General features: G+C 39.6%; 2 protein-coding genes across 4 annotated transcripts in view; both read right to left on the reverse strand.

Moving 5' to 3' along the window:
* Window positions 1-8,623, reverse strand: part of LOC146486500 (integrin beta-PS-like) — a 51,319-nt gene extending 42,696 nt beyond the window's left edge. Inside the window, exons 1-2 of one of the 3 annotated variants that reach the window (XM_085101261.1) lie at window positions 8,512-8,623; window positions 5,384-5,444 (exon numbers count right to left, since the gene is read on the reverse strand). The gene's annotated coding sequence lies outside the window, so the exon portion shown is untranslated. Of the gene's footprint in view, window positions 1-5,383; window positions 5,447-5,691; window positions 5,937-8,511 lie in introns of those variants that run through there. The other 2 variants (XM_085101247.1, XM_085101240.1) reach the window with 2 other exon arrangements.
* Window positions 8,624-10,379: 1,756 nt separating this feature from the next.
* Window positions 10,380-13,339, reverse strand: LOC146486505 (transmembrane protein 45B-like). The gene has a single exon (XM_085096425.1). It carries the CDS (start codon window positions 13,252-13,254, stop codon window positions 12,376-12,378), a length of 879 nt encoding a protein of 292 aa, XP_084952551.1. The 5' UTR covers window positions 13,255-13,339; the 3' UTR covers window positions 10,380-12,375.

Consider the following 13,339-nt stretch of genomic DNA (forward strand, 5'->3'; position numbering starts at 1 on the left):
AAGCCATTAGTTAACTACAACAAGTTAGGGGTTGCAGCTGTGCTGAAAAGCGCCCAGCCACCACGTTTTATTTTCCTGTACAATTTGTGGTCAGTAATTATTTTTCCCGCGAAACTCCCAACCGGATTGAATTCCGCGGGAAATTGCATACAGACAAATATAAATAGAAAAATTAGAAAGAAGCAGTACGACTTCTTGCATAATCATGTCGTTAAACCTGTGCTAGCTAAATTGTCTGCCCCAAAAAATAAATTTCTGATTGTTTTTTTTTTTTGGTTTGTTTTTTGTTTTTTTACACTAAAATTTTTCGAAAAACATAATATTTTCTAGCATATTTCATTGAACAAAAATTGCATCGAAAACCGCGACAAGGTCTATTAAGTATGCTTGGTACATTCCAAGTTGCATCCTAATTATTTTTTAGACCATCAAGAATCCTAAAATGGATGACGAAATCACTTGCGCAATTTGCCAAAAATCACTTGATAACGTAAAAGACGTCGTAACTCTTCGTGAGAAGGGAAGGGAGGGTATTAACCGGGCAAGCACAGAGCGCTATGACATCATTCAACCTGCTCCGGTCAAAAGGTACACCAAACATACCGCCGCACATACTGCCACCCAACTTACATCACCAGAGCTAAGAAACAGGAGAGTACCATTTCACAATTATCAAGTAGCCGCCGCTCTTTTGATCGCAAGACTGAAAAGTCCTTCAACTTTAAAACTGACTGTTTATTCTGTGAAACGAAAGTTGATTTCGAGGAACCTGAAAAGAGAAGACAAGGGGGTGTGTTCAGGGTGACAACCCTCGAAACTAAAGATACTGTGTAACAATCCTGTTCCGAAAGGAAAAATGAGTGGGCAGAAGTAGTGCATGTTCATGATTTGCCAGCGGCCGATACCATTTATCATCAGGCGTGCAGCGTGAACTTCAGGACCAAAAAGCAAATTCCAATGCTATTTGCCTCAGAACATCCTGGTCTTAAGAAAAGAAAAATTGGACGAATTTTACGAAAACCCGTCAAATCAGGTGCGTACCCATGGGAGGGTTCCAGGGGTTCCGGAACCCCCCTAAACGAAACCAGCTTTTGCACGCAGTCATAGAAAAGGAGGCTGCCGATACAAAGAAAACAACGCTTTTGAGTCTACAAGATGGGTCGAAAGGCATGAAGCATACGAGGTATTTTTTGACACGTTACCTTCTATCGTCAAGACACTTGAGGACATCTCCCATGGACGACTGTTCCAAAACCAGTACAGCAACACTCCATGGAACTGGAATGGTGAGAGTCGAAATAAAGCGAGTTCGCTTTTAAATGCCGTATTGAGGTTTTCCTTTCTCATCACTCAAGTTACTGCTATGAAGTACTTATTGTTCGTAAAGCCCCTGAGCATTAGGCTACAGAAACACGACATTGATGTGTACGAGGCATACCGCAAAGTTGATAACCTCAAAGGCGACCTCAAGCTATCCTGAGAGCAGATTGGCACCCAGTTTTAACAATGGCTTGAGACAGCTGCTACTCTTGCAAAAAAAGTCGGCATCGAACCCTCTATTCCAAGGCCGACAGGAACATCGCAGTAACGTGCGTGGGACGTGGAGGCAACGACGCCCGAAGAGTATTTCAAGAGGGCCCTTGCAATTCCCTTGCTAGATCACTTAGCTACCCAGAAGGACTACTGTCTCGATCAGCTCAAAGATGCACTTCAGTTTTATCGCCTCAGGTCACCGACTTTGAACTCCTCCGTTGCGCCAAAAATAGCTGCAATCTTCACTACACAACGCGGTTAAAGCTCTGGCTAAATGCGAACATGATTTCTATCTCAACACTCACAAGTTGTTACGAATCCTCTGCACGCTAGTAACCTCTTCAGAATGCCAATCTTTTAGTGCTCTACGCCGATTGTACGCTTACTTACGGGCAACTATGTATAGTGAATGAGAGTTTTTCCTTGCTCTCATAAACATCCAGTATGACCAGGATGTTGACGTTGATGTTGTCATTGAAATTTTGCTCAAAAACACCCGCGACGCGTGTTTCTCGCTGACCTTCTGTCTACTGATTGAGAAATAATAACAGAATCCTAAAAAAAAAACTGTAAATGAGCAGAACGTACTAGTTGACATGTCAAGAAATGCTTCTTCTAGTGACACGCGTATGCCCTATGAACGGCTGTATAATTGAACTTCCTTGAGTGACAGATTTCCGACGAGTTAGAAATTGAAACGTGCGTACGTACGTGTGAAATTTTCCTAGATAGTATTGCGAAAGCCTATTTTATTTTTGTCACACATATCTTGTTTATCAGTATCATTGAAAACGAGTTGTATCTAGTAGCTGGGTACTGTTGGACGATAATGAAGTGTTATAGGATTTCTTTAGTACAGACCTTTCTGAGTGAAAATTTGAAATACTGTATGGCTTTGAGCTTAATTGAGCTTACACACGTATTAAGTAAAGTTATTTACAAGGTGAAAGTTCACAGAAGTATCTGAAGTAAAATTGATGAAATTTGGATGAATTGAGTGCATTTCTGGAGATAAATAAGCAGAATAAAACCAACTTCTGTTTTTTAGCCTCGTTTCCATGTTGCACCAAATCGGGAGTTAGTAGTCATTAAAATTTTGACATGTTCCCGTGCTTGGATCCTTTGGGACTTTTAGTATGTTTATCTAGATACCATTCCTTAATGATTGGCGAAGAGAAACCTTCTGTTGCAATTAGTGGCAGGTCCAGCCACAAAATGACTGGACTATTAGGCACGTGATTAACAGCAGCACACTAGAGTGTTAGATGACGTTAATTGATAAATTATACTAATACATCTAGTTAATCATTTAAAATTTGACCTTAACATCTATAACATGATCCCAAATTTATAACTAAGCTTTGCAGTTAATTATTATCAGCGAATTAAATGATAACTGACAAATGGCCCAAAATTTAACTGACAACTGACATTTGGCCAAATTTTTAACTGAAAACTGACATTTGTATACCCCCATCCATACCCTCATGCAATGTGCAGCAATGTGCAGCTAACTTCGGTTCCTTGGATGTAGTCCTAAAGTGTGTGGTAATTCAAATGGAAGCCACTGAAAAATGCTCCCTTTTGATGCACGCCGGCCTCTTTAAACGATATTTTTGAAAAACGGAATTTGGAATTTAAGCCACTAATTGGAGTGGCTAACAAAAAATGGCAGAATTTAACAAAAGCTTTCATTAACAACATTAACCTTTACTCCCCTGTTCAGAGATAAAAACATGGTTCTTCTTCGTGGATGAAAGCTAAAGTAGTGTGAGTACCGTAGTGCAGAAGGGTTTACTTGTCAATCAGTAGTTTCTGAGTTTACAAACGTACTCGAGTACTCTTTGAGTGGGACAATTAAAAAATTTTCAGCTGTGATGGAACAACAAAGCATAAAATAACAGTATCGTTATCAGAGTTCACTGTGGGAATAAAAGCTGTTTTGACTCATGAACGAGGAATAACGTTGCAAGGCAGTGATTGTATTTTTAAGCTCTTGACACGAATCAGAGCGGTTTCTTAGAAACTCCTCTCACAATGACCAAAGATTTGTTAAGGGTTAACATGGAGGCCTTGGGGGGAGGGGTACTCCCATATATGGGGTATACGGGGACGTGCCTCTGGATAGGGTATGGTTTTTGGTCCCTCTGCCCTGAACAGGGTACATAATCTCAAGCGAGTCTGTCCTGGACCCGTCCTAGACAGGGTATGATTGCAAGACTGTCGTCGAGTATTTGGCAATCCGAAATCAGAGACGTTTGTCTGTATTTTATTTTAGTGAACAATACTTCACGTCAATTAGGTTTCCACCTAATGTTCACCGCTGTTCATGCGAATTTTTTGGGATTTTTCGCCATCACTTCTAAGTAATGCATTATTTTATTTGTTGTGATTGGTGTTTGCGTTTCAATGCGTGGAACATCACGTCCCGGCGGTAAGTGACAGTGGGCCTTAGATGTCATTTGTCCTAAATAGGGTCTTAAAATAGAAGGCGTTGTCCTAACATAGGATAGGTATTTAAGGTTATTTACGTCCTAAACAGGTCAGGGTTTCAAACCTCTAGCGGCACCCTATACCCAAATACGGGTCAATTACCCCCCCCCCCCCCCCCCCCTGGGCATGGAGGCCATCTGGATAAGATGAAAACACTGGTGTACGTGAGAACTGACACGAGGAACTGGTTTGAAGCAAAACCCCAGCAAAAGGCGGGCACAATAGTGAGATAGATGCTGAAGCATGTCGCGAATAAAAATCAGACGGAAAGAATGTTCCAAACAAAAAGCATAGGAATACAATTGAACGTTTTTACAATTTTTTTAAAACGCAAATTCGCCGCCGATTTGAGCCTCGGTTGAAGTTTTGCGTAAGTCTTAAACTCTCGCTAGTCACGGACTCATTCTATTGCGGGCACCAAATTGTGATCGCCAAGGTGTCCGTAATAGCGCGAGTTCATCGTAGTTACCTGTGTCGTACTTTTCTGATTAAATTCAGTGATCGGGGAGTACATATTCGCAGTTGGTATGTGCCGGCTGACTTTTTTTTTGTGCATCGTCTAAGCAAAATAACATTTTAGAGTTTGTGTTTGTGTTACGATAACTCTGGCGCCATAAACATGAACAAATATTTATCCTTTTCCAATTGTACGAGATAACAACGTAGGCTGGCCAAAATCGGCTGGCTTGGTGGGAGTTTTCCTGTAAACAAAGAATTCCTCCCCAGTACTGAGTTGAAAAAAAAAAACAACGATCTTCTCATGTTTTAGCGAAACGAATTGAAATGTTAACCTCGACCCTAAGCTGAGGTTCCACGTTATTTACAAGGCTACATAGTGTTATACTGTATGGGTCCCTGTATGGTTTGATCTAGAAAGTCTAACGCATCGGCTATAAAATATTTCAAGGTCAAAGGTTGCAGAATATGTTATTCATTTTTAATATGGCGCGCATGTAGACTAATCAGTACTGAACGCATTTTCTTCCTTAGCCGTCGACTAGAATATTTTCTCATTGATTTTTCTTCCTTACAATTGAGTGTTTATATGAGCTATTCGCGTACTGAGGAAAACAACTTTGTGTAAACTGGATGAGTTTGAGTCCACTCACCGAAGCTGAATTACATAACGTTTAGCTCCAACTCAGACTGTGTTCGTCAACGCATAGCGCATGGGTTAATTTAATGATCTTGAGTTTTTAATTAAAAGCTGTCCTTCCATTTTCCATTTAATCGCTGTAGACAAGACGTGAGATGGAATCAAACGTGCTGAAAGAATTGTCTCTCATTCGAATGGAGGGCGGTGACCACAGCTGTCTTCAGTTCAGTTAACATCAAAACAAGTAAATGTCACACTCACCTTACTTGAAATTACTTTTGGAATTTTCCCTGAACCTCCAAAACTCAGTGGTGATCTGATACTAAAACAAAGCCAAGGATAAGTGAGCAATTCACGACAATATCAATACGATTTGGTAGAAAAATGGGCAAGGAAAGCTTGACTCTCAACCTTGAAATGAATGTTGGCTTTCAGTATAGAAAGCTGAGAAATTGAATAGCTGTTCAGGAAAGAGTGAGCTCGATAAATTGTGACTCGGTGGAAAATGACCAAGCTTTACACTCAAAACTAGGGAATATGCATCCTCATTAAGTCTAATCCGCTTAAACACTTTACCTTTTTCACTGCAAAGTGGAATTGCAGAGAAATCTTTGAACCCTTGGTCCCGTATGACATGTACAGCACTAGCAGTAGCGTCGCTTTTGATAATGTAATCCAATATAAATCCATTTAAGGTTTTGACCCTTTCACGCCCGCCCAAAGACAAGACATTGCGTCGTCTGGAAAAATGTGACTTGAACTTTAGAGACTGAGGGTGTTGATTGGGACTAGTAATAGAATGAACGCTACCGAACAGTGCTTTGCCCGTGCCAAATGGATCACGCAGTTTCGCTCACTCTCAATACTGAAAATAGCTTTAAAACTCTGGAAGAGCTCACCTACCATGATGAAAGGAAAAGTATAAAAATTAGCTCCACGCCTTACCCGTGTTAATTACGGGTGAGAAAGATCATTTCTGTCGTGATTCGTAACGGATATTATCTAAGGTAAACAATGGCCTTCGTTTGGAGGTTTATTCATACTAAAACAAAAAAAAAAATTATGTTTCAAAACGACTCGGTTAGTGTTGTGATAGTGGGTTGCTATGGGGACCACCCAAGTGTGATTTCAAATACAGTGTTACAACAACATGTTTAGATTACAGACGATAAATTAAGACAAAAACACACAAATCCTTTCTTATGTTGACTCATCACGTGCAAAGTCCATCACGTGGAACTTATGCCTTAAATTTTAAGGTGAAGTGGTCTTAGCTGTCATTTCACGATTTAAGTGGTTCCTTCAGCTCCAATAAGCGCCATCTTGTTATTGTGAAAAAACAAACAGCACGTGTTGCCGAGTGTCACCCCTCACGAACGAAAAAAGTTATAAATGCAGCATCAGTGAGGTAAGTAAAGGCTTAAAATTCCATGTTTATTGCCGTAGAAAATTAATTTTCCAAAATTTTCGTCAGTTTATTGATTTTCGTGAAACGCATAAATTCCACTGCGAGCAACGTTAGGAATTAAAAGGAAGAGAATTAGTCATGTAAATACCGTAAAAGACCAAATCTCATCATTGTATTGAACTAAAGACTACAAACCTAACTAGAGGCCCTCAAACCCACGGTGAAAGTGACTAAAACAGCTGAAAACAATAGCCTTAAGTGGCGCAAAAGATGTAGCTTATAAAGTAACTTTTCACTATTCAGTATTAGGTGCTACTTTTTTCTTCAGTACAGTTGTTACTGATTTTGTTTTGCCGCGTCTATCAGATTATGGCTCTTTAAAGAATGATTCCCACTAGCGACACAACCATCGTAATCATAATCATAAGTTATGTCACTTATGTCTTCAGTAGAAAACATTACCATAAAGGAGCAAACCGAAGACTGTTGACGGTGCCTTCACTGTGGAACCGGTTTCACAATAAATTAAGAACGATTTAGTGGCCTAGGGATGCTGCTTATTCATCGCGAGCCGGATTGCATTACTGAAACTGAGGTCATTTATCATATGAATTGAAAGCAAACTGGCTTAAATGAGCGAGCCTCATGCTTCCTCCGAGTTAGGAAAGCCTGAGCTTACATTTGAAAAAAGTACTCATGTTTTCATCGGTACCGCAATAAAGTAAAAGATTCCAACATTATTATTGATTGATATAGATATTTTTTCCTCTCTTAAGTACGGTGCCCACTAATAAGGAAGTATTTTTGTGTGGTTTATGACTATGCAGGAAAAGCATATCACAGCAAGGGCTATTGAAATCCAAAAAGAAAATTGGGGGCAACCACGCATTTTTTAGAGATAACTGATTAAGCAATAATTATTCTAAAAAGCAGTAAAATACAAAGCAATATATGGTTTTCTTTACCCAAATTGAAGCTTTATTATCTCTGAAAAATGTACGGCTACCCCCAATTTTCTTTTTGTATACCAAAAGCACTTAGTAAGTTCTGTTTTTTCCGCATGGTCTTAATAAACCGCGCAAAAATATCCCTGTATTGGTAGGCACCACCCATAGGAAAACCGAGTATCTCGAGATGCGCAGAACGTATGCGCAGTAACAAAAGTAGGTACCGTCCTTAACAGCCCGAAGAACGAAATAGTATTTTGCAGGAGTGACTTATTTTAAGATTGCATTCTCTCCCCCCTTCCCCCCTCCCCTCCTCTCTAACCCCCACCCCTCCCCTCCCCCGACCAAACAGTCCAAACGACGGGCCTTGAAATCAGCGCAAAGCGTTTGTGAATGCATGACAACATCCAAGGGAATGCCAGAAATTGAATTTTAGCCATTCTTCTTTGATTGCTCTTGTCATTTAGATGCAAAACTGTTGATAACAATCGACAATTTCAATTGCCTCACACTTCCACTTCACATTCCAATTATAAGAGGAACTCGGTCGATGACATGGAAAAATAAACATTACTAAAACTTGACAAAAATTTACTTCTAATCTGAGCAAACGGTTGCGGCTGGCGGTGGTAAAGACGACAATAACTGTAATAACAAAAGTTTTGATGCAGATCAGCTGGATGTATGTATAATTAAATCATTTTTAGGTATTTCTGAAATAAGTACTTCATATTGACGATAGTTTTTCACTCATGTAACAGCAACAGCTTCAAAATTCTTATATCTTAAGAGACGTTTTTAAGAATTGAAGAATGATACTCTCTAAATCTTTTATGCGTAACTGTGATAATGATGCCAATTTCACAGCTTTTTATTTGGTATGGTGAGCATATCTTAATTACGAGGAAGTCTAAAGAAACCAGCGACGCGTGTTATATTGTTATTTTGGCGAAAGAAATGCCTTGTCGATCAAGTATGCAAAGAACTTAAAACTAAACAGTAAATTCAGCAAGTGAATTTATCACCCTACTTACCGATCAATCTCTTTTATCCCTCGCTATATTCCAAATACTGAGCCTCACAGGAAACATCCACAGAGTCTGCAAGCTAAAACTCTGTGTTCTAGGTCCCGCACTTAACTGACTTATTTTGAGCACGATACCTCGGTGTTTTGTACCCACTGTTTTGTTGACCGCTGTGACGTCATTTCCTTTTCTTTCATTTAGATATTATGCAAGAAAATTTGCATCGGAAATACATTTTATCAACAAGTCGAATCTGATAACTAAGCAAAATAAATGAAGTGAGCAAATTGATCTAAACGTCAAAGGCTTGTTACCGATTAACATCCCCCTCCCCCTCAAAAACTGAAAAAAAAACCTTCACCACTCTCGTGTTTAACAGCAGTCACGATTTCTATAAACCCTTTTTTCATTAGATCGTCTATTTTAGCTCAGGTTGAACTGGAATGAAAATTCTAAACGTTTTGGCGGTTTGCGCATTTTGAAAAAGTTCCGTGTCAACATAATATAACATAACATAATATTTTATTAAGGAAATCAACAAAATAAAAACACTTCCTGAAAGGGAAATCGTAAGGTTAACCCAATATAAAACAATTTCCCCAAATAAACATTCTAAAATCTAAAATCTGAAACAATCACAAACATTTAAAATTAAAACTATTTACAATCATTCGGTAGTGTATATGATCTTAAGTCTGTTTCGAAATAAAGTTATTGAACCAGCGCGTAAAACATCCTTAGGTGACTCGTTCCACTTGTTGACAATGCATACAAAGAAGGAGTACTTAGAACAACTGTTGCGAATGGCTGTTTTCACATAAAGTTCGGACTTTCTCGTTTGCGCCGATCGTACCTCAAGCAGTTTAAGGCCTGTGTTTGAAGGGTGTTCAGAAATTATGAATGATCCCTATATATTTGGTTTGTCTGCCTAGAACAGGATGAAATTTTCCCTGAATATAAAATTTTTTTGATCACGTGACACATCACGTGACCAATTAAAATTTCGTAGATCGGCGATACGGCGGCGAATTTTCGTTATGTAGATATCTGAATTAGTGTTTCCGAAGCAGATTTAAAATATTGAACATTCTACGTTAGGAATGACTGTCCTCGAGTTTTTAAATTGGAGAAATTAACAATCAAAGGTTGAATTGTGGACCAAGAAATGACCTTTGTCGTGACAAATTTTTTTCTGGAGAACAATGGACGATCATTCCAAACGTGAAGGGATGGAGATATTCAATCTTTATTAGAAAGGCGTTTTTGTTTGATGTACGTTTTCTCTTGAAACCGTCGCCCACCTGTCAAATCTTTGCTTTTTTTCACGAAAACGATCACGTGACATGTCACGTGATCTAAAACATTACTTATTATCCTTAGAAATTTTAAGAATGATAAGACCTTTTTATCTGTCAAATTTCAGTTCAGTGTCATTCAATTTGTTAAAGTTATCTCGAATAAACCATTTTTCCACACAGTACCAAAAGGAGGAACTTTAAACGTTCTTCAATATGACTCGAACGGGCTGGATTTCTAGAGCGCTACACTGAGTCGCAACTATGTTTCAACACCGACGCGTGTGAAACAATGAGAAGTATTTACAGCCGGGATGGGCTTAGAGAGAGCGTAAACCATTAAGGACGGTGCCTACTATTGTTACTGCGATTTGGAAAATTTGATTTGGAAAAAAAAAACGCCATACATTTCTTTGTAATTTACTGTTTTTTTAGAATAATTGTTGCTTAATTTTTTCTAAAAAATGCGTGGTTACCCCCAGTTTTCTTTTTGGGTTTCCATAGCCCTTGCTAAGATCTGCTTTTCCCGCATAGTCATAAATCGCGCAAAAGTAGCAAGTAGTTTTTAAATATCCTTTTTTATTTGCACAATCAAAAGCCGTGGAAAAGATGTGGCAAGGGCAAATATCTTTAATTATGTCAGACAAGGTTAACAAGGCATTCAGTCAGTTAATAGATATCTACTCAACAGCTCAATATAAAAGGAAGATTTCATTAAATTGTCCTACATGTTTTAATAATTGGAAAGTATTGTAACTCAGTGGGATGGATTTATTTTTGAATGTTTTGTAGATTTTAATAAATTAAATATATTACTGACTGATAATTTGTAATTTCGGAGATAGAGTGCTTTTGGATTAAAGTCAAAAGTATAATTCGCGTTTGCTTTAGTTTTCGTGCTCTCCGTTCTCTGATTGGTTACCAAAACTCGTGCCACTTTCTCTACCAATGAGAGGCAAAACTAAAACCAAACGTGATGGCTTGGCGGCACGCGTTTTCCCGCTTAGCACCGGTTAAATGTGTTTGCTAAATTTGATTTCTGACTACACTGTTTACAGTCCCCTATTTTCTCGAACAGCAACAATCTTGTTTTGTAATTGCTAGCGCAAACTCAGGAGAGCGGTAAAACTATGTACCCTGTGGGCGCTCTCCCCAGGTTCCGCTCGTCATTACAAACCAAGATGGCGGCCATTCGATTGAAGCATAAGATCTGGACAATATCATACGGGAAAATAGGGAACTGTGAACAGTCTAAGTTCTGATTGGTTCATTCTGTTGTACATTGTCTTTGCACTATTGAAATTGGTTGAGTGATTACTTATGGTTTTGATTTTTAACACTCAAATGAAAAACGCTCTATTCCAGATAGGGATAACCTCAGACAAGAGAGGATGAAGGTATCTCCTGTCTCAGATATATCCTCCCCCCTTACATTTCGTAATATATGTGAATCAGTGGGCGCATTCCAATTGTCAGAATTGGCAGGCCAGATCGGTTAATTCGTAAACGGAATGGACCAATTTAAAGGATAAGTTTTATCCTACTCCTTCGAATTTCTTCAAAATATGGCGCACCCCAGTTTTCGAAGTGATTATTTTTCAAGATTTTGTAGCACCATCCCTTCAAAATAACGTATTGGATTTAGAGACTGGCCGGCCAGTCTGCAAATGGAAAGCACCCAGTCATTACGCTATAAAATGGCCCATGGTCTATTGACAAGAGAGGATATTGAACATTCTACAAACAGCAGGAATGATTTGATTTCACAGCCTCTATTCCCTTTTTGCGTTCCCTTCGTCTTCTGGTCTCATCTTGTTAAATCATTCAGTTTTCTTCTCCGTGTAAAAGCTAAAGCCTGTTCTTGCCTCTTCCACCAATTCTTTGTTTCTGTCACTTATGTTCATTTATGCTTTGTTCTCTGTTCTTACATGGTCCCATCTTTTTCATCGATGGCTTCCATTCTCGTCTCGTTTTCATCTCGTTTTGCCACGGCCCTTTGCTGTCTCTAACTAATCCCCTCTATAAATCTTTAGTTCTTTATCAGAACGTTGAGTAGCAAAGTAGTTTACTCTGTAATCGATGAACTCTTAAACTTGTTCTTCATTCCTAACAATTTTGATTTTTTTTTTATTATTTATTTTTCCTGTCTATTGCACTGTAACGTTGCCAGAAGGGTTGGTCTCCTTTATTCTGTCTCCCGGATTCTTCCTATACACTATCCTCACGTTTTGCGCCGCCTTATTTTGTCTTTTAGCTTTTTCTAGTCTCGTTTTGTCCGGCACAGGTTCGACCTCGCTTTGGTTTGTCTCTCAGTCTTTTCCTGTCCTGTCCCGTCCCTTCTTAGTATCGTCTCTCATTCCGTCCCGTCCCGTCCCGTTTTGGTGTTTTCTCTTAGTCTGTTTTCTTCCCGTCCCGTCTCGGTGTTGTTTCTTAGTCTGTATTCTTCCCGTCCCGTCCCGTCCCGTCTTGGTGTCGTCGTCTCTCAGTTCTATCTCATTTCGTCCCGTCAGTCCTCAGTATGTCGTCTCGTTTTGTCTCCGATTTCATTTAATCTTTCATTCTTTTTTCTCCCTTTCTTTTAAGGATATTCATTCGTTTTATAATCAGCTTCTTCACCAGAGCTGTTATCCATGAAACGTCCATTCAGCTGACGCTTTTTGATGTATGTATCGTAAACGATGATTTGGCCAGTCAGTAGAATTGCAAACAAAACAAGCGCGTGGATCGACACCAAGATTCCCGTGAACTCGACATTTTTGTGATCGTTTTCCCACGGATTCGGGCCATGAAGAACAAACGCAATTTGAAAGAACCAAGAGCCTTGAAGGCTAAGCAAATAAACTTTTACAAAACCCATGAATGGCAAAAACTGATCGGAGATGGCCGATATGAAGAACACGATGGCAGTGACGAATACGATGATATAGAGAATAGCATGCAGACGAACGTTAAGCTCATCCCGTGCGTGCAGGTGAAAGTAAAACAAGAATCCCTCGACCCAGAAGGCCAACGAGAGGACCAGATAATCGAACTTAGGGGGGAGGGGAAGAATATTGTACCACATCACAAGATCCACAACGCCACTGAGACCGAAGAAGACGTACATCATAGCGTGTCCGTAATTCCGCAAGTTCTTGCCCACAAGCTCTCCGTTTTCGTCAATCAAGGTCGTTGAATGGTTAAAGGGGAGCTCGACTAAGACACCAATCACTGCCACAATTACTTTTGCCATTGGCTCGACGGGGATTTTGGAAAGTGTTTGGCCGTGGCACAAATACCACACTGTTGGCTGGCTGGGCTTGAATCTCATCCCTTCTTTTTTGAATTGCGGATGGCTTCCTCGTGCTCGAGGAGTTCGTCTTCTTATGCCCTTTTCCAAGATTTCACCGATAAACCACCACACCGCGGTACATAAAAACGCGGCCCCCGCGATAACATGGCCTTTAAATCCTCCCATGTTGCTATTGCTGTTAGATAAACGGTTTTCGTTGCGCCAAGCTCTGAATTAAATGCGTTAATGGGCAAGTGAAATAGGCATGTAA

The sequence above is a fragment of the Pavona decussata genome, unplaced genomic scaffold (assembly GCF_977016875.1).
Source record: "Pavona decussata unplaced genomic scaffold, jaPavDecu1.1 SCAFFOLD_21, whole genome shotgun sequence".
Taxonomy (NCBI): Eukaryota; Metazoa; Cnidaria; class Anthozoa; order Scleractinia; family Agariciidae; genus Pavona; species Pavona decussata.

Coding starts and splice junctions, on each gene's coding strand:
- LOC146486505 (XM_085096425.1), bottom strand. CDS start 13,254: ATGGGAGGATTTAAAGGCCATGTTATCGCGGGGGCCGCGTTTTTATGT.